General features: G+C 32.1%; 1 protein-coding gene across 1 annotated transcript; it reads right to left on the reverse strand.

The window, feature by feature from the left end:
• Nucleotides 1–1,028: 1,028 nt before the first annotated feature.
• Nucleotides 1,029–3,144, reverse strand: LOC145041730 ((+)-neomenthol dehydrogenase-like). The gene is made up of 5 exons (XM_078989891.1): nucleotides 3,017–3,144; nucleotides 2,376–2,622; nucleotides 2,233–2,298; nucleotides 1,921–2,100; nucleotides 1,029–1,844 (listed from the first exon to the last, which is right to left on the reverse strand). Exons 1-5 carry the CDS (start codon nucleotides 3,037–3,039, stop codon nucleotides 1,467–1,469), a joined length of 894 nt encoding a protein of 297 aa, XP_078846017.1. The 5' UTR covers nucleotides 3,040–3,144; the 3' UTR covers nucleotides 1,029–1,466.
• Between the last annotated feature and the right edge of the window lie 18,481 nt (nucleotides 3,145–21,625).

Consider the following 21,625-nt stretch of genomic DNA (forward strand, 5'->3'; position numbering starts at 1 on the left):
TGTTTGTCTTATGAAACTTTTGTAGGGTTTTCATTCTGAGAGGTACTAAACAAGAGAACCGTAGAGACGCATGCTAATTTGCAACATTAGTTAACCTAGCCTCACATTAGACATTGATTTAGACTCGTATCGTGTGTGCAATTTTATAAATTACCGACATTGATTTAGACTTGTTGGAACTTTGCTTATAAGACTTTGTCTCTTAAAAGCATTATCCCACATAGAGTAAAGAAAGAACATTGACTAGCTTTATAAACATTTGTCTCTACATATTTTTAAATGTATAAAGCATGACAAAAAGGTATTTTGAATAGAATTATGGTATTGAGCTATCAAATTAATCTTGCATTAGGCTTGTCATCGAGTTAATTAATGGTCAATGGCCTTTAAGCTCTTGGGCTCTACTTGACTAATTAATTAATTTGTATACACACAACTTCTTAAATTGAAATATTAATTACAAATCTGTTAATTGTTAATTAATTGATTGAAAGTTAATTAGGCAATTAATTTTGGTTTTGGAACAAGTATAAGTGTTTAGTTTTTAACTACTATTTGCACACTATAAATAGATGATCAATTGACAGATTAAATGGTTCATCACATACACAATAACACCACTTTCTTTCACTCTCGTTTTTTCTGGGAAATCAAGATAGCATGGAGAATTTCTTCACGATTAAGAGTCAATTTTAATCAAATTGTTGTATTCTCTAGATAGATTCCTACTAGGGAATTTCTGTCTTAGGACCCTGCAAAGCAGACATCAATCTCTTTTTATTTTCGTGATTAGTGAAACTGTTATAAACATCCAAATACAAGTATGTTCTTTTGATTTGTGAATCCTAGTATATAAATTTGATTTATTTATGTTTTTGTTTGTTAAATTTCGTTTTTGATAATTTTTGTCATAACAAGACTCATCGTGTGTACAATTTTATAAATTACGTGATAATTACCACCCAACTTTTTTTTAAATCAAATCCCTTATATTAATAAATAAAGAGTCGCAGTCATCATAGTACATATACCCAAAAGATACAAACAACCAGTGTTCATCACTAGCAAGCATCAAGCAATGGTAGAATAAGAATACAGTTTACTTCATGATATGTATAGAGTAAACTACATATGTGGTCCCTGAGCATGGCCAGTTGTTTCAGTTCTGGTCCCAAAAAGTTTTTTTTAAACATTTTTGGTCATGTTCCAAGTAAAAAACGACTATATTTTTGTGGCCAAAAACAGTTATATTCAAGAACCACAAATAGTCATTTTGTTTCACACACACACACACACACACACACACACAAAAAAAAAAAAAAAAAAAAAAAAAACCAACAACAACAACATTACAAACACTTGGAGCACGAACCAAAATTGCAAGTGAAAACCATTTGGGACTAAAATTGCAAAAAGTCGCTAGACACAGGGACCAAAACTGTAATTTACTCTTATGTATATCTTCATTAGAAGGATGTGACACCATTTCTATCAAAGAAACATCCGGTAGGACCACCATCCGGAAACAATGCAACCTTAACTGGGGTTTTAGCACCTTCTTCAGTACTTAATATGCCATTATTATAGTTAATATCTGTCTTAACATATCCTGGACACACACAATTGATGCAAAAACTTGTGTGTTTTTTCCCCAATATTCTCGTGTAACCATTCATGGCTATTTTTGAAATCATATATGCTGACAATGTAGTGGGCCACCCTTTGCTTTCCAACAACCCCTCTTTGAAATCATTCAGATACTGATTAAGCACTTCATCTATTTTCTCTTCTGTTAAGTTCTCAACATCACTCAGTATCCCTTTAGCCCATTCATTCTTCAAATCCTGAAACACACATGTTTTTCTTTTAAATTATGTTATTTAAGTACGCTATAAATTTAAGCTCCCAAAAAACTTTTACCTTTAACTTTCCCATGGAGGAGGAGACATTTACAATCCTTGGTGAATCTGATAATTCTAAAAGTGGAATGAAATGTTCAACCATTCTTTTTGCTCCATAGTAGTTTGTTTCCAGACATTCTACAGCCAACTCATTGGACTGAATCAGTATCTTATTCCAATCGATTTGACTTCCTGTTGCCTATATTCAAGAAAATATTCAATCATAAAAATATTCCAACTTACAGTTATTTTTCTTTGATAAAACTATTATATTTACAGATGATTAAATGGTTTACTCAAGCTATGAAACAAAAGATGTTAAACCACTTACCTCGGCTCTTGAAGCTTTAAAAGCTTCTTCATTTCTCATAACTCCACCAATCCCAGAATTGTTCACCTGTACATGATTTAATTCACATGAAAAGTAAGATCTTATTGCTTCTACATATTTGGTAATAGGGTTTTGAATAATACCAATATATCAAGCTTTCCGAATTGTTTTTTCACAAATTGAGCCAAGGAAGCTACACTTGCAGGATCTGTAACATCAAGCTGATGAAATATAACAAGATCAGAAAGATGAGTTCCTTTGAATTTGTCAAGAGCATCGATCCCTCTTTTTTCATCTCTAGAAGTCAACACAACTTTCACTCCATTTGATGCCAATTGCTTGCAAATTTCAAATCCTATCCCTTTGTTTGCCCCTGTTACAACCGCACATCTACATACACACCCACACCCACATTTACCATCAATTCTTTGCTAAATTGATTTTTTGATTAGGAAAGATTTGATAAATTTGACGTTTTACTGTCAAATAGATCTTATCTACTACACAATAAAATAGTAACTAATTACTAGAAAAATTAATAAGAGCATCAAATTAGGAAGAAAAAATCTAGTGGAACAGCTGCAAAGCTAAAAAAAAACAGAAAAGTTTGACGACATACTTGATTTATAGAATGTTAGCCGATTAGGTTTGAAGTTTGAAGATCAAGATTCTAACGATAAAATTAAGAAGTAAGATATCCCAAACACCCCCTAAGATTCTAATGATAAAATTAAGAAGTAAGAACTACACTTGGTCGATAAACAATCACTGTAATAGCAGTTACCTGTTTCCCGCAGATTCTGCCATTTTTTGGTTGAATTTCTCGGCGGCGATCGTTTATGAACGAGAATGAGGACCTTTCATATTTGTCCTTCAATTGATTTATCATGATGACCTTCAATTGATTTACGATTTTGGTCTCCGGAAAAGAAAAGTGATTAAGAATAATATAAGATAAATACTAGAAAATGATAAAAATAACCATTTATATTAATTACATTACAAAAATAACAAAAAAAATCGAACTTGTAAAAATAGCTCTCAATTTCGCAGATGGTATAGTCCAAATCGCAGATGGACTTTTCCATCTGCGAATGTACAAGCAGCTAAGCACAGTTTTATCCCGATTTGGATTTTTCCATTTGAGATAAAAGACTTTTCCATCTGCGAATGTACAAGCAGCTAAGCACAGTTTTATCCCGATTTGGATTTTTCCATTTGCGATTTTATCCCGAAAATCCTATATAAGCCTTTTTTTTCTCTTCATTTTTCACTCTTTATCATAGAAAAACTCTCTCTCGGGGCGATTTTCGCAATTTTGGCGGTTTTTTGAAAAACATGGAGGATTATTTCAATAATCCCGCAAATATGGTTAGATTTTAACTCTTTAAATGTTTTAACTATTTTTTATTTTATTATTTATTGTGTTAGTTAGTGTAAAAAAATAGAAATTATAATGTTTGTGAAAGGGTAATTTAGTTGGATTTGATAGTTTTAAATATATGTTATTAGTATATTTGAAGTTTAAATGCTATTTTGTTAGTGGTTGTTTGAATGTACAAGTAGAGACTGCGTAGAGTGTGCATCGGATGGTTGTACATTTAGTAAAATGGTTAGAATATGCTAATTTTTTTAAGTGATTAGTTAAATAAATTGTTAAAATAATGTTTATAATTTGTTATTTTTCGTTTGCTTAGTTGTTGTATAAGTTGAAAAATTGTATATTTTTATCTTGTAATTATTTCTATTAATTGAAAAATAGTTAAATTACAGTATATGCACAATAGTCGTTTGTATACATATTTGTCGTATAAGTAGAAAATTTGTATATATTTGTTTTAGAAGTATAATTTTTTTTTTATACTATTGTTAGAAATTGTTTGTATTTATCGTATAAGTTGAAAATTTGTATATATTTATCGTATAACTTGCAAAATTGTTAATTTGGTTGTCGTTTTATTTGAAAAATTATATATATTTATCGTATAACTTGCAAAAATTGTTTGCAAAATTATTAGAAAAATATTTTATATAATTAGAAAGTTTAAAATTGTTTATATATTTGTCGTTTAAGTTGAAAAATCGTTTAACAAAATGTTATTTGGTTATTTGTGTATATTATTGTTTTTTTTATCGTAAATATATTTGTCGTATAACTTGGAAAATTGTTTATATATTTGTGGTTTAAGTTGAAAAATTGTTATACTATGTGTATATTATTGTTTTTTATTGCACTTAATAATCATATATTTTAAAAACAAAATATTTGTTTAGTTCTCTAATATGTTTTTGTATTTTTTGCAGCATGATTTTAGTTATCTCAATGTGAAAGCAATTGTAAACTTAAAAGACTCGGGCTGTAATATATGAGAAATATTTGAAGTTTTAGATGGTATCAGGCGTGACATTTTTAGAGATACCGTATTTGGTTATTTGTTGGATGTCCCTCGTTTACAAGGGGACACATTGTTGTTCCATAAAATGTTCCTTCATCAGATCCGGCCGGACCATGTTTTATCTCAAGATGGAATAAAACGCTTATATTTTAGAGTAGACAATACGAAAATAGTATATATGGGCCGGAAGAGTTTTGTTTGATAACCGACTTCAATTTTGGGGAGTATCTAAAAAAACATTGGGAAAAAAGTGTCGGAAAAATTAGTAACTAGTAAAAAAAGATGTTTATTGCGTGAGCGGCTATTTCCGAACCATTCGGTGAAAATCGGCGACCTGAAAAGTTTAATTTTAAATCAAACATTCTTAGAAGTTGACGACGCCGATGCAGTTAGAGTATGTTTGATATACATTTTGTGTGAAGGTTTTTTGGTAAAAGAAATAAATGATCGGGTGCCACAATATTGGTATTTTTTGGCTGATAATTTGGATGTCTGGAATCGGTATATTTTGTTTACATTAAAAGTTTTATTTTATTAAAGTTATAATTTATATTATAACTAATTTGTTTTTTTGTTTTGTTAGTTTCGCTTGGGGTAGCTATCTTTGGGATTTTACTCATGATGACTTTGAGGATACATGGAACAAGATAAATAAATATTTATTACTTCATGAGCGTCGTCAAATTTTAAAATACTCCGTCTCAGGATTTACGGCTGCAATAAGGATATAAAATTTTTCTTATATTTAAATTATTTTATTGTTATGTTTTTTATTTTAATTTTAATTTTTATTACTGTAATTGTAAAAAATTGTAGATATGGATATATGAGATGCTTCCGGCTGTCCGTGCATGTGGATTTGTATTGAGAAAAAATAGAGACTTGTCTCGGATGAAACGATGGAGTGGAACAAAAAAATTGAAATGGGTTGACGTGAACAAGATTTTTTCAAAGATACAGGTTTATAAATATTTTTTTTCATTATTAATAAACTTCATTATTATACTTTTATATGTATTTTTAATATGTTTATTTTTTTAGGAGGGACAACCACCAAGACAAAACATGTTACCGAGTGATGGTGAGATGACATCTTTTTATTATATGTCATTTCAAGAGTATGTACATGGTGAACGGAAATCAGTTCCATCCCCAGTACGGGACCATTTTAGGAGACAAGATGAATATTCGTCTAGTATGTCGTCCAGTGGTCGCTCTCATGGCAGAGGTAGAGGCAGTGGGAAACCCAATCTAGACGAGGTGTTGAAACGGCTGCATGCACTAGAGCAACATGTGTTTATGAACCGACAACCTACATAGGTTTTTGTTGAAGAAGTGAATAATGAAGAAATTTGGAATAACATAAATTTTGAGGAGCCTGTAGTATTCCAAAGAAAATATGATGAACGGGTTAGTTACACGCTACATTATTTTTTAAATTTTATTAACATATATGAATATTTGTGTTCATATTTTATATTTAAAAATCTAGGTTGTACAAGATGAAGTGATGAATAAAAATAATACAACTGAAAATATTTTTCGTGATATTGAAGACGAGAAGGTTGTTATAGATATTACCTTTACGATTTTAATAATTAATTTTTAATGTGTCTTTTGTTAGTAAGTATAATGTTTTATTTTTAATGTAGGAGTCGGAGGAGAGGAATGACAATGCAGGGAACAAATTTGATGATGATGTGTTTGATGTAAATGATTATAATGAAGCTAAAGAGGTTATTATACTTACATTTATTTTTATTTTGTTTTTAGTAGATTGAAACATTTTTTTAATTAGAGATTATTGCTTATTAAATTAGGTGTTGGACGAAGATGAAGTAATAATTACGGGAAATGTTGATTATTATGATGATTATGGTGTTGATGGCAAAGAAGTTACACCCGATAAACCGAGGACACGAAAACCATCACAGTATTTGTGCCCTCCTTACACCGAGGTATTCATTTAATTTATAAACTTATAATTTTATGTTTATGTGAATTATCTGAAAGATAGAGATTTAAACATTTGAATATTTTTTTTAGTCACACGACACCGAAGCGAAAAAGAAGAGCAAAAAAGAAGGTTGATATCAAATCAACAAGCCCCGTTCCTCCTCCAGCTTTTGCTGTTGCTCACGACTTCTCCGTGTTGCGCCTGCAACCTTACGTAGAAGGCGGTGAGGTTGTCATCCAAAATTATTTATTTCATTCATATGATTGCCAGCATCGTTTGTTTAATTTCGTGTTAGAGATTTTTGGAGCGCCTTGTTTGGGCATACATACGACGGATGGTTGGAGTCAACAGTAAAATAATTGTTAATTTATTATTTTAAAAGTAATTTGTTTTTTAGTCAATAACAAAACTATCATAATTTTGTGCAACATATAACCATTTGGTATAGACTATTGATGGAGAGACGGTTTGAGGGCGACCGACATACAATAATGCCTCCAAATTTGTTTGTTTGTCATGCTTTGGAAGAAGGCCAGGATTGGAGGGCGTTTATGGCTGGTATTGCTACGTACCCCAACTTCTTGGTTGCTTGGTGGGATGTCGATACGGTAAACTTAATTTGTTATATTCAAAATATTATCGATATTGTCTTTATGTTTTTGTATTGTGATATAAAAAACATATATTTTTTTTTTTCTTATCCTTATACAAGTCTTATTGCAGATTCATTCATCCCCTAATCACTGGCTATTTGGGGAACTACGATTGACGTCAATGGAAGTCCATATTTATGACAGTCTTGGTATAGTGGCTTATCAAAAATTCAAATCTGATAGAACCTTTACCAAATTTGAATCTCGGGTGGCAAATTATTTGGACAAGATTAACTATTGGGCCCGAAGGAACATCCCAAGGATTCCATTGAATATGCAATTCATTTATGAAGAAAATGTTCCCCAACAAAGTAGTCATTTGGGAGATTGCGATGTTTTTGTTTGTATGTTTATGGAGCAATTAGTCTCAGGTCAACCAATCCGTGAACTTATTGACCCAAAGAACGCAACTTTAGAGTTTCGCCAACGGATGGCAAAAAATTTTTGGGGGTCGAGTCTTGGTCCTATGTAGTTGGATTATATTTTTGTATATGTAAATTAATGTTGGATTTGATTATTAGTTAATTATTAGTTTTAACGTTACAACATAAGAACGACAACAACATTCATTTGAACGTTACAAGTACACGGTTCTAAACATAAGTACAAATACAACAATTTATTGACCTAACAACTTCAAAACTATCAAAATAATATTAAAAAGCTTACAACTTGTAAACAACAACTGTCAAGAACAACACCCAACTACAAACCAACGCTATCTTCAACTTCTTATTTTCTGATTGTAAGAGCTTATTAGAGTTAGCTACTTTAGCTATTACCATAGATGATTGGTCCTTCTCTTCATCAACCCAATTGATAAACCCGCATTTTGGTCCCTGTAAATTTAAACATAGATAGTAAGAATTGTTGCCATGTAAACACGAGGGTTTAAATATGAATGACGTTAAGAACATCATACCAAATATGGGCAAGCGTAAAACAATCTTCCTGGGTTTTTAGTTGTACCCGAAATCCTAACGATACGTTCACCTCCACAATTGCAGTATGCCATTAGCCTTATTTTTCTATTAAATACGAGTTCTTTTCTCAGATAAATTTCTCATAATGACTTACACCTATTTATAGAAGAAATTATATTGCAGACAATTATGTTTGACTATGAAATGAATTGGTTTGACTACGAATTGGAAAATTTGAACTATGAACTGCAGACAAGTACATTGTCTTGTCTTGTCTTGTCGGTCAGTTAATGATGTTTGACTATGAAATGAATTGGTTTGACTATGAATTGGAAAAGTTGAACTATGAACTGCAGACAAGTACATTGTCTTGTCTTGTCTTGTCGGTCAGTGATTTTTGACTATGAAATGAACTGGTTTGACTATGAATTTAAAAAGTTGAACGATGAAGTATGAGTTATAGAGAGACACTAATTTCAATATAACTATAATTGCATGTGTGTCAGGATTGTAAAACACTTTAATTGCTTGTGAAAATGAGTACTTACACCGAAAGAAGCTTTTCTCAGCTACCAATATTCTTGCATAATCTTCAAAGAACAAATCCTAATACCTTCACAGCCATTAAGAAAACGGATACCAACCGCTTTCAATTATGTTTTGTGGCTTTAGGTTGCGTGGTATAATATATTTCTTTTATTGAGTTATATAATATTTCATGGTAATGTATTTCAATTACTTTTTACTTATCACTAATATATGTTTGTTTATCATGTAGATTTGTACCTTCCTTAGGTGCATGATACCGTTGATATATGTGGGTTACTTAACCCTTCTTGGGAGCTATATGACAACAATGCACTTCGCAGTGGCTTTAGATGGAAATCATGAACCCCTACTCTTAGCAATTGGTTTGGGAACGTTAGAGTGTGAAGAATCATGGAGATGGTTCATGATGAGGTTAAAAGATTGTTTAGGTGAGGATACAGAGGTTGGTTTCATAAGTAACCTATGTGATAAAATAGACTTTGGTGATCAGAGTGCCTACCCAGATTCGTATCATGGATATTGTCCTAAAGATATAGCTCGAAAAATACGTGAGACAGTCGGACATAACAATACAGAAGTCGAATCGTTGTTTTGGAAGTCATGCAATGCATATAGCATTGATGATTTTTACTTATGTCTGGAAAGGTTGCAAAGTACATGTATGAAATAACCTTTCTACACCTTGCTTAGGAGTCCAATTTACTGGCTTGACGATATAGCAATTTCAAAATGGACACGAGTATTTTTCCCAAAAGTACGTTACAATGTTAAATCGATTGACGTCCCTGAAATTTTGCAAATTATATCCACCCGTGAGTTTCCTATAACAACAATAATTGAGTTAATCAATACGTCGATACAATCAAAGTATGTTGAACGGGCTGAAGTGGTGGGTAAGGGAGTTTGTTATATTTAGTTTTTTTCTTGTTTTAATATTTTTTCTAAAATTATCAGATTTTCCAGGGAGGTTGTCTGGTGGGTTGACCCCTTATGTTGAGAGTAAGGTTCAAAAACGTGTCAACAAGTCTTATAATTGGATGGCAAGACGTTTGTATGGGGATACACTTGAAGTCGATGACAATTTTGCCACCACGAACGTACAACTTGAATGAAGGGTATGTAGTTGTGGGAAATGGCAAAAAAGCAGTATACCATGTGGCCACGCTATAGCATGTCTAAGAACCGTACGTCTGAAGCCATTCACAAAATGGTTGATTACAAGTTCACTAATTTCGTGTATCGACTTGCATATGGATTTGAGTTGGTGAATACTATACCATCACATGTGCTTTGGGAAATACCAAATGAAACGATGGTCCTGTTACCTCCCTCAATGCAGTAGTTATTCATGTAGCCCCTTTATATTTTATGTGGTATTATGTATTAGTTATTTATGTACCCCGTTCTTGTTTTTTATGTCGTGTTAGTTATTTATGTCCCCCGTTTTTATTTTATGTCATGTTATGTACTAGTTATTCATGTACCCCGTTTATATTTTATGTCGTATTATGTATTAGTTATTTAAGTTATGTCGTATTATTAGCGATTGAGGAAACATACATTAAAAGTAAGGGACATTTATTAAATAGTAACAAAACACACATACAACAACAATCAACTTAACTAATGAAAAACAATTAACTTAACCAACATGCATATTAAAAATGAGGGACATTCTTTAAAAGATTCCATGCATCTAAGAAACTTCTTATAAATACATTGAAATTGTTTCACCTTTATTTTCAAATCCAGAAACTTCGCTTTGACATCTCTTCTTCTTCGATATTGAGTACGCCCCATTAAATGGTGAAACAAATGTCAGATACGAGACCAAAATGATCCAACGCGAACTTGTGGGGGGCCCGGTGGAAAATCCTCCTCTACAGTTATAATCCAAGCTTGAACCAAAGTGACCTCCTCTTCGTTCCTCCATATATGTGGTACAGGTGAGTCCATAATTTCAAGGGGGAAGTAATACGATACAATTAAAATGATATTAACAACTTTTTATAGAGACTCCTTATTTTCCCGGTGCAATGGCATGTCAACTCAAGTAGCAGTGTATTGTGTACACTGCGTTCGTCAGTTAATTTTGACTATGAATTGCAGAAATATTAGAAGATTGGACTGCGATTATGTGTATAAGCTACTATAAATTGACATTCAGTTTTAAGTTAAATAATTAGTTTACTAAACAACCAATACAGCTGTTCAAAAATTGTTTTTGAGATTTTACTCTCTTTGTTGCAATCAAAATGAGTTCTATATCATGGAGCAATGAAGAGCTCTTGGTTCTTACACGTGCTTATATTCATGTGTACGAGACGAGCAAGTTGAACGATCCAATGTTTTGGACCCGTTTAACCAATATTTTCAACGCTGAAAACCGAATGGCTACAAGAAACGATCGTGACGAACTAGACATCTTAGCAAGATGGTATGAATTGAAAACCGAAGTTCTATTATTCAACGATCTTTATACCAAAATTGACGACAACCGTTTAAATGCTAATGAGGAGGTCATCTTGGAAGCTGCAAAGGAGGAATACAAGTCATTAAGTAACGGGTTGGAATTCCAGTTTGAAGCCCCTTGGAGTATTTTGAAATATATCCCGTTTGTTTAAAATCTATTTCACTTTATTATGTGAGTTCACCTTTATTTTCATGTATTTCGTATGTATTGGATGCATCTCCTATGTTTAATTTGTATTAATAAATGTCCATTGCATTATTTTCATGTATTTCGTATGTATTGGATGCATCTTCTATCTAACAACGTTCTATTAATAAATGCCCATTGCATTAGTTTTGACAATACATTAGAATACATTACTAACAAGAATTCCATGAACCATTACAAACATTACAACAATTACATGAAAAACAAGGACATACTACAAACAAACCATTAAAATAAAACACAAGTCCATGGGTTATTATTAACGGAAAATAGAGCGGTCTACATGAAATACTGATTATTTTTTACAACCTTCCAAACTTCCTCATATTCGAAGTCTCTGCCGTCACGCTCACATATGTAAAAATCTGTAACAACTTCCAAAAACTCTTCTTCGTCCCGACAACGAAGTTTGCTACTTTTCACATAATTACACGCTCGATTGAACTATGTCACTTCTTCCTTTACATCCATCCATTTAGTAACAACATTTGATTTTTCACGTTGTTGTTCTTGTCCCATCTCATGGTTGAACAAAGTTGTTATGCGAGTACATTCATCACCAACTAGGCAATACGGGGGAGCAAGTAACGATACATCGTTTGTCGTCCATGACTTTTCAGAATTGGAACCAGGTAATTCATTCGAAGAACTTGTTGCAGTCAACGACATTTCTAATATGGGAGTTCATTTCTTTTTTATGATTTGGGTGTTTGGTTTTTAGATCTTAAACATCTATTTATATAAATAAATACGGACTATGAATTACAACTTTGGCTACGAAATGGTTGCATTTGGACTACGATTATCAGCTTTCTGCAGTGACTTATCATGTCGAACAGTCATTTATGTCTTGTCACTTAAGAGTTTCAGTACGATTTGCAGGTTATTGTAGTGACTTGTCATTACTGTCTAGTTATTTCAAAGTTGGACTTGTCATTACTATCTAGTATGTATAAATACCACTTATAGCATCAGTTTATTATAATGTGGACCTTATTATGAGTTCCTCACACAAATTTGAAGTTTGCTCATGCAACGAAGTAGATTGTTACTACTGTGATTCAGGCGACCCTTTTTTTACACCCTCTTCAGACGGGCCATATATGTCAGATGAAAATTTTGAAGAATTGAAGAAGGCTGAAGAACAACAAGAAGAGGACAAAGAGTCATCCTGACTTCTCACTGAACGTGCTAATGATATTGCATCGGAATGCAACAAGCTCAACAATGGATAGACCTCAATAAAAACAAAATCAAAGAGCATGAAGATTGGATAAAAAAAGAGTAAGAAGGCAATCAAAACGACTGAAAAATGACTTGCTTAGAAGGACGAGTAGTTGATACACATTATGGTGCAAAAGGATCATTTGGAAGACAAAATGAGAATTAGGGATGACTATATAACAATGGAGAAAGAGAAATACCCATTGCAGTTCCCTGAGTTTAAAAATTAGTTACAAAATTGTTGTAATATTATCATGATACTGATTAGGTTGCAAAAGGATCGTGGTTGTTTTTTTTAAATACCATGTTGTAATTGTTGTTAAAATCTATAAACTAAATATTATAATAAAAAAGCTTCATTAATTGTTATAATCTACAAACTAAACTAAAATATGAAAGCATAACAATGTCTTGTAAGATTTTAAAAAATTACAATACATAATAAGTTAACAACTCTTCATTTCAAGGTTGTTTTATATCAAAATCAGCATCATACATTTGTGAGCAACTCACTGAACCACCAATATTAAATGCCATTTATGCAGTAGAAATTGTGTGACGTGCTCCACTACCAGACGCCCTTCCAGTACAATTGTTTCTCGTGTGTCCTACTTGACCACATGTAGAGCACTCTTTTCTAATTGGACCCTCGCCTTGGGATGAAATGCGGTCTGTGTTTCTTGGCCTGCCTGGCTGACGTTTATCCATTATAGGTGGCTTAACAATCATCAAATCATCGGGGATCTCCCATTCGGATGGCTTTGGCAGAGGGTTTATTGATTCCTCATATGTTTTCCTCAATGTTTCGGTAAAGTAAGCATTTAATGCATACCTAGAGCAGTCTTGGTAATTGTTGACTGTTAAACATCGTATGACATGACCACAAGGTATCCCATCAAGTTGCCAATACCTACATGTACATGTCATACGTTGGAGTTCAATAATCACATTTTGTGCCCCATTTTTGACCTCGCATTTCGTATTTGTGATCATGCGAACATCCCACTTAGTAAAAGTTTTTTTGTTTTCTCTTACAATTTCATCGGCCCACGGGGTAAGTATTGTTGTTGCTTCCGCTAAAAAAACAGGCAAAATGAAGAAGTTAAGATCAATAACATCAAAATTAATAAAACATTAATATTAAAAGTTTACTTAATACCTGCAAAGTTACGTCTTTGAAACCACCATTGTTGCATTGTTGCACGAAAAAAATCGATCAACATAAGTATTGGCACCTTATGTGCGTGTCTAGATAATGCATTTATAGACTCTGCACTGTTGGACGACATAAGATTGTATCGGTTCCCTTTAAAATGTGCTATTGACCAGCTTTCTGGATTTATACTTTTTAAGTACTCCCATACTGGTTCTTTTGTCTTTTTCATAACATCCATGGCAGCGTCAAAAGCATCAACTGTGTACGCCCTACAAGCCTCCCAAAAAATTCCTTTAACTGTGTTACTCTTCCCGAATCTAGATACTATGTTGAAATACACATGGACACCACATATTCCATGATGAGCGTGAGGAAAAATGTTGGCAACGGATGTTGCTATAGATGGAGACCTATCAAATATAATTGTAAGCTCCTGCATATTTCCTATGCAATTACGTAGTTTTTGAAAAACCATGTCCAAGAATCGGTACACTCATTTTTGCATATACCATACGCAAACGGTAATATTTGGTTTTGTCCGTCCTTAGTAACTGCAAGTAACATGGTACCTTTGAACTCTCCCTTTAGATGAGCTTCATCTATTACTAGGGTCGGTTTACAAAATTTGACAAAACCGCGTACCTACAATACATTGTATATCTATTCAAATACAACAAAAAAAATTAAAAAATTAATAAAATATTATAATACTAACCGAGCAACGAGTGCGACATACAAAAACTCAAAGCGATCATCACCATCTGTTTTAATATGTGTGACAGTACCCGGATTATGTTTGGCCAAGTTGTGGAAATAAGCTGGAAGTTTGGTAAAAGAATCCTCTTTCGTACCCCTTAACGACAACAATGCATATTGCTTCATACGCCATGCCTGATGGTATGAGATATTGATATTCAATTGAGCATTCATATCATTAACAATATCTTTTCCCCGATAAACTCTACTATAATCTTCAGCCAAAACACCAACAAGATATTCACTCAAAACATATTTGTTTGCTTGTCGATGTTAGGTTGCAAAATTGTTGAGGAACAAGTATGTACATCAACAAATTTATTCACTTGGAAAAGTCCATCAGAATTTTTAATTGCTTTTGCTCTTAGTAACCAAGAACAATTTTTTGAAACACACACAACCTCATACCTTGATTTGGTGGATCTACTTGTCCTCGTTTGAAAACCTTCTCGAAGACATTTTTTACCAATACACCACTTTAAAAGTTATTTGTTCTTAAATATACTCTCACATTCAATCTTTTGAAGAGTCTTGTCTACCATCTGTGTTGGGATATCTTCATTAATATCAACTGGGCATGCCTGTACAGGGGGCATACCGTATAAAAGGTTATCGGGAAATTTAGCTTTAACTTCATCACCCAAGTCATCTCTATCTGAATTGGTTTGTAGGTCGGTTATATCTAAACGTACATCAGCAACATCAACATAATCCCCGTAGACATGCTTTTTTTTTTTTTCATTTTTTTGACTTTGATTTTTTTTTCTTTTTACTTTTATCCACCACACGCCTATTCATAACTTTAACTTCTTGTTTGACAACATCATCACAACGACCACCCACATTATTAAGATATGTACCAACATCATCATCACCAACATACTTGTAATTCTCAAGATCCACATGTTAATAGGTAAATAACTAACATTAACATTTTCAGCAACACTGTGAAATTGAGGTGCACTAGGAGTATTGAAAGTACCTATCGGATCGTTGCTCCCTTTATAACTGCATAAATTACCAACTGACTGATTTCCACTGTGACCACCCTCATTAACCTCATCTACTTCATCAACCACCACAAACACTTTCACAACCCTTCCTCCACTACATTTGATTACATTTATCAACATTCTAACATCCATGTCTTCAACTATAGCTATATAATAATTTAATTCAGGATGATGGAAACGAAGATTAATTCTATATTTGTCTAAGAAACCAATTTTGCTTCTCACCAAAGATACAAAATCACTATACGTAATATACTCAGAAAATATCAAAGCAAATTCAGAAATACCTCCCTGAGGACATATGTATTCCAGATTTGTTCCAATAACTTGCCATCTCCCACCGGTTAGAAGACAAACCAAATATTCAATCATTTTTAGAGAGAATTTTAAAGAAATTTCCTGAACAAATAACACTAAACTGGTAATTTTCTACAAAACTTTTTATATAGTAACATTATTTCGTAGTCAAACCAACTGATTTCGTAGTCAAACCAATTGATTTCATAGTCAAACTAGAAAAAAAATTAAAAAACCAAGTAATTTCGCAGATGGATACAGAGTAAATCGCAGATGGACACAGTCCATCTGAGATTTTAAGCTTCATATGCCTTATATATAGAGAAAAAAATAAAAAAAAATCCACCTGCGAATGTATAAGCTGCTAAAGCACACTTGTGCTTTAGCCACTTGTACATTCGCAGATGGGGCAATTCCATCTGCGAAATTGAGGGTTATTTTTGCAATTTTGATTTTTTTGGCTATTTTTGTAATGTAATTTGTATAAATGGCTATTTTTGTCATTTTCTCATAAATATTTATAAGGGTTAATGATTAAAAGGGTGAATATACATATATATATATATATATATATATATATATATATATATATATATATATATATATATATATATATATATATATATATATATATATAGTTTTTAGTTTTTTTTTCCTTTCGTATTTGTCCTTTAAATTATTTAACTATACACGTTTAGTTATTATGACCGATTATTTCAAATAAACAAAAAAAATAACTTAATAGGATAATATATTTATCACTTTGTATACATTTAGTCATTAATATATTTTTGCATATTTAGCCATTAATATTTTTTGTTGCAAAATAAATTATTGTTGTTATTATACACATTTAGTACTTATGATTTATTTATTTAAGTTTTTCTCACGACATCCTACATGGGACAATCATTAATGATGTGTTTGAAGCTGTTCATACTTATGGTTGCCGCGACTCAGATTTTAACGGGACTAATCTAAGCTGGTTGGTTGTTTAGGTTTTATATTTTGGCTTAGATTTTGTGTTCTGAACGTTTTAACGTCTTCATATAATCTCGGATTCCAACGATCTTTGTATACATGTGTTCGTATTTAAGTCTACTACAACTTTCGTTTATATTGCTCCCGTTAAAAAGTAATATATATTTTTACTTACGATCTTTATATACATACGTTCTTTATGAATATATGTTTGAACATTTTTTTTATAATATCGTAAGTAAAAAATATATTATTTTTTAACGTGAGTAAATCTAAAAGAAAATTGAAATAAACTCAAATACGAATGGATTGATATAAAGATCGTTAAAATCTAAGATCGTATGAAGAAATTCGATGTTCAAAACACAATACCTAAGCACCAAGCACTCGAGGTCACAGTTGTCATAAGCATGAACCACCTTGAACACTTTTTCTATGTAGGATGCCGTGAGAAAAACTTAAAAAAATCTTTCATAAGTATTGAATACGTATAAAAACAATGATTTATTTTGCAACAAAAAAATATTAAGGACTAAATATGCAAAAAAAAAATATATTAATGACTAAATGTGTACAGAGTGAGAAATATATTACCTTATTAAGTCATTTTTTCTAGTTTAGTTGGAGTAACCGGACATAAGGACTGAATGTACAGTTAAAAAAATTGACGGGGCAAATGTGGATGGAAAAAAAAACTTAGTGGTAAAATGTGTACAAATCAAAAAGTATATTACCATTTTAAGTCATTATCCCTATTTATAATTTCAACTAAAAGTTTTTACAAAGACTAATCTAAAATTTGACTAGACTACTCGTAATTTTATTTATGTCCAACCACTGATGTCAAGGCATCTAATAACATTTGGCAAAAAGAGTCTTTTGGTAAATATTTATAATTCCTTCGAGCAAATATTATTTCTATCATCGAAATCAAAACCGTCGATTCAGGTTTGGGTTTGAATTTTTTAAAACTGAAAAATTCCGTTTGTTATTCGGTTTGGTTTTTGGAACCGACCCGATATGTAAAACAAACCATAAACCGACCCAAGGAATCGAAGCCGACTCATACATTATACTTTTTTAATACATTTAATATATTGTTAATAATTGTTATATTACTCTGTTAGAATTAGAACTAGAAGATAAGTTAGGGATTAACCATTAGTTGATACATTTAATATATTATTAATAGTTATTGTCTGCTTATTGACTTGAAACCGAATAACCCATATGTTGAAACAAAAAACCAAAACCCATCGTTAAAATCGAAAAACCGATCCAACAAACCAAAACCTAAACCCAGTGGGTTCAAAAACAAAAAATCAAATTTGTTAATTTAGGTTCGGGTTTACCCCAAAACCTCCCAAACCAACCCATACTCAAAATTAAAAATAACCATCAATTAATTTCATAGATATATATGTATCATTGCAAAATGTTTGATGACCATTTTAGGTGCTACTACCAAATAACAAAAAATATGATTTTTTTAGTACAGTTACAGTTAATTATATAATATTTACTTTCAATCTCCCATCTTATTTATAAATACAGTTAACAACATTACTTCCAACTATCACCTTATTTGAATACTATATAAAATGTTAATCTTAAGATTCTCATATTAATTGTAAAATGAGTTAATCTAAAGTTGATACCTGACATTGTGAATAAAAAGATTGTTATATTTGTTCCGATGGAAATCCATTTGTGGATGATCCGAATAAAATGCTACCAACTAAGATGTCCGATTACATATTCAAAACGATGACACTAGCTGAAGATGCCAACCAAAAGTACTTAGAAAAAAGTCTAATACTTAGGGAGGAGGGAGTCGTTCCCTCTCAACCCACTGAACCTACTGTCATATCAATTTTTGTCTTTTTCTTTCTTCATCTTTTTCAATCCACAACACATGGAAATGCTATATTTCTCAACCCGCTCAATTAAAAAAAATACAAAATAACTAAGGTACAAGTTTTAAAACACATGGTACAACAGAAAATGAGAGAGAAAGTAGAGAGAGATGATGAAGTGAGTTAGTAAAACCAATTAATCAACTCGTTGAAGCGGGAGTGGTACCGTCGGTAACTCTATTGCTAATTAATATTTCACATTTGATTGTTTCGTATTTTATTTTAATTGAATGGGTTGAGTGGGTTCAAAAAGATAGGATTTTCGTGTGTTGTGGGTTGAGAAAGATGATAAAAAATAAAAAAGAAAAAATGATGTGGCAGTTGGTTCAGTGACTTGAGAGGGAATGATTCCCTCCTTCCTTAATCACTGTGCAACTATTCTCTTATCAAATATGGAAGAAAATGAAGAATGGTCGATGCTACTAAGAAAAACTAAAAAGACGCATATAAGTGGATTGGTGGTATGTATACGGGGATTGACATGCTTATGTTAAAATATAATTGTCTTGCAGATGTTACAAGAATTAAAAGATGTTTTATTTGTCGTAAAAAAGTAATGTAGCCCGAGTGGCCGAGTCCCATGGGTTCCCCTCCGCCTATTCAATGAGTTTCGTGGGAGTTGGTTTTCTTTTTATGAAAATCAAAATATAAAATGATTTGTTTTCTAATTGAATTGAAGGTTTTTATTTCACTTGTTATTGCAAGTGCAACTTATGCTTCACTGGTTCCCCACCACCTGGTTTTGGTAGGAATTGAGCATCTTATTATGACATCCAAAGTTTATAAGGAACTGACGGTGTGGTGGTATTCGTTTTATGAAGTCCAATTTACTTTTATAATGAATTGACGAATATGGTTCACATGCACGAGTTTTATCATTGGTGTTTTTCATGTTTTAAATGTACAAGATTGGTTAAAGATGCGCTCAAGAGTTAAAATCAATTTTCATCAATTTCAAACAAAATTTCAGTGAGTGTTTTAAATTGAAGATAGAGATGTATCCAGGATTTCGTAGTAGGTGTTGCCGGTGGCACGTAGGTGTTGTCGGTGACACATTTTTCCTTTTACGTAGTGGCGCAAATATAGAAAAAACGAAAAATTCGAAATTTTTTACACTGTATCCGAAAAACAGAGGTTGCTGATGCCACTACGGGAACCATAGTGTAACTGTCCCTGATTGAAGATCAAATTGCAAGAGTTTACAAGTCCAACAACTAACTATGCTCAAGTTCATTTTGTAAGCCCATTTCAAGTCAATTTAATTTGGTCTTTCATATTTTTGATAATCACAACAATATAGGAATCAGAGAAGTTTAAATGGAAGTAAAATGTAAATTTGTTCCTTGTGATTTGCAAAAATTTGTTAATAGGGTCCAAAAAGTTTTCGATTTGCATGAAAGGTCCAAAATCAAAAATTTATCGTGGTTTTGGACATTTTGGTCCCAAAATCAAGAAATTCATGTGGTTTTGATCATTGGAAAACATGAAATGATGATTTTGCCCTTTTAATTTATTTTTGTATTTTTTTTTTATTTTCTATAATAATTTATTAATTAAAAATAAAAACAAAAGAATAGGACTCGCCACTAATTTATCATAAAAGGTAAAAAAAAAGGGTAAAGGAACCATGTGTTGTTTGCCCTCTAAATTTGATTTTTCTTCTTTGGCATGTAAAAAGAGAATTAATAAATCAATCGAATTCCGGGAGGCTTCATAAACTTCCATTTGTCTATATTTCGAGCAATAGTATCTCTTTGTTACCATTTTCATAAATGAATATTATGATTCACATTTCGAACATGAATGAATACACGATCTATAGGATAACTTCCATCTTGAAAGGTATTTGACGCTTTTATAAGATATTCACGATTCTTCTTTATTTGTAATCCAATAACCAACTCAATGTGTTCCGTCAGGCTAGCTATACGTTGTTATTATCAAGGGTTTCTACATAAGAAGGTAAGATGATACCTAGAGTAGTTACACATCCAGGACCCTTGACACAAATAAACACCTCAGAAGTTCCATAGAGATTATTTCTCAATACAACTTCTTTCACATTCATTAAAATTTCATATACTGATTCTTGAATACCCATTATGATATAATAATTGTGTGATATTTCTCATATTTTATAGGTGTGATACATATTCCTTTGATTTCTCCAAGCCAATCTCTTCGCATAGAAATGCCAATTTTTTCTGCTTGACATTTCATAAGAAGAGACAAAATAAATCGTCCATAAAGAATATGTTTACGGTCTGCTATTGATTCATTTTTCTCTCTTTAAGGGTCTCATGGTTTGTGTAATCTGGTAGTAAAGAAAAGAAATAAATCGAGACCCACCCTTTGTTTTCTCAATCAATTAGCACGTCTAGTATCAAAATTCTATGAAGAACAAAGGCGTTTGGGATATATCATCAAGAAACTGACACCAAAGACTCATGCGTCTCTATCTCTCTCTGCCCTTTTCTCTGTGTCTCTCTCTCTCTATCTATCTCTCTCTTCAAATTTTTGGGACTTTCAAATCATCTCCATAAAAATGGTTTTCACTATTGCTTCAGTCGTCTTAGGCTACGATCAACCATTGGAGCTCAAAGATTTCAACCAAACAAAACCCGATATTATTGACTTCATAGGTGCTATAATCCCCCAAATCCTTCCCATCTTCTTAAATTTACCAAAAACCTCACACATACATACACATACATACAACTCGAAGCACACAGGCACACCCTTTAACCTTTGTTACCGTGACATCCCCATTTTTACAGTCAGAAAAAATTGATTTTCTAACGTCCCAAAAATTAAGATCAAAAATTTCAATTTTTAGTATAATAAAACCATCATTCAAAATGTGTTCATAAACCATAACATAATCAGAGTATG

This window comes from Lactuca saligna, chromosome 4, assembly GCF_052625555.1.
Source record: "Lactuca saligna cultivar CGN05327 chromosome 4, ASM5262555v1, whole genome shotgun sequence".
In the NCBI taxonomy this organism is placed as follows: Eukaryota; Viridiplantae; Streptophyta; class Magnoliopsida; order Asterales; family Asteraceae; genus Lactuca; species Lactuca saligna.

Bases quoted from the DNA above. Each gene is read 5' to 3' on its own strand.
- LOC145041730 (XM_078989891.1), bottom strand. From the start codon at position 3,039: ATGGCAGAATCTGCGGGAAACAG. The intron at 2,623-3,016 runs GTAACTGCTATT...GTGTGTATGTAG, and splicing joins GCAGAATCTGCGGGAAACAG to ATGTGCGGTTGTAACAGGGG. The intron at 1,845-1,920 runs GTAAAAGTTTTT...TGTGTGTTTCAG, and splicing joins CCTCCATGGGAAAGTTAAAG to GATTTGAAGAATGAATGGGC.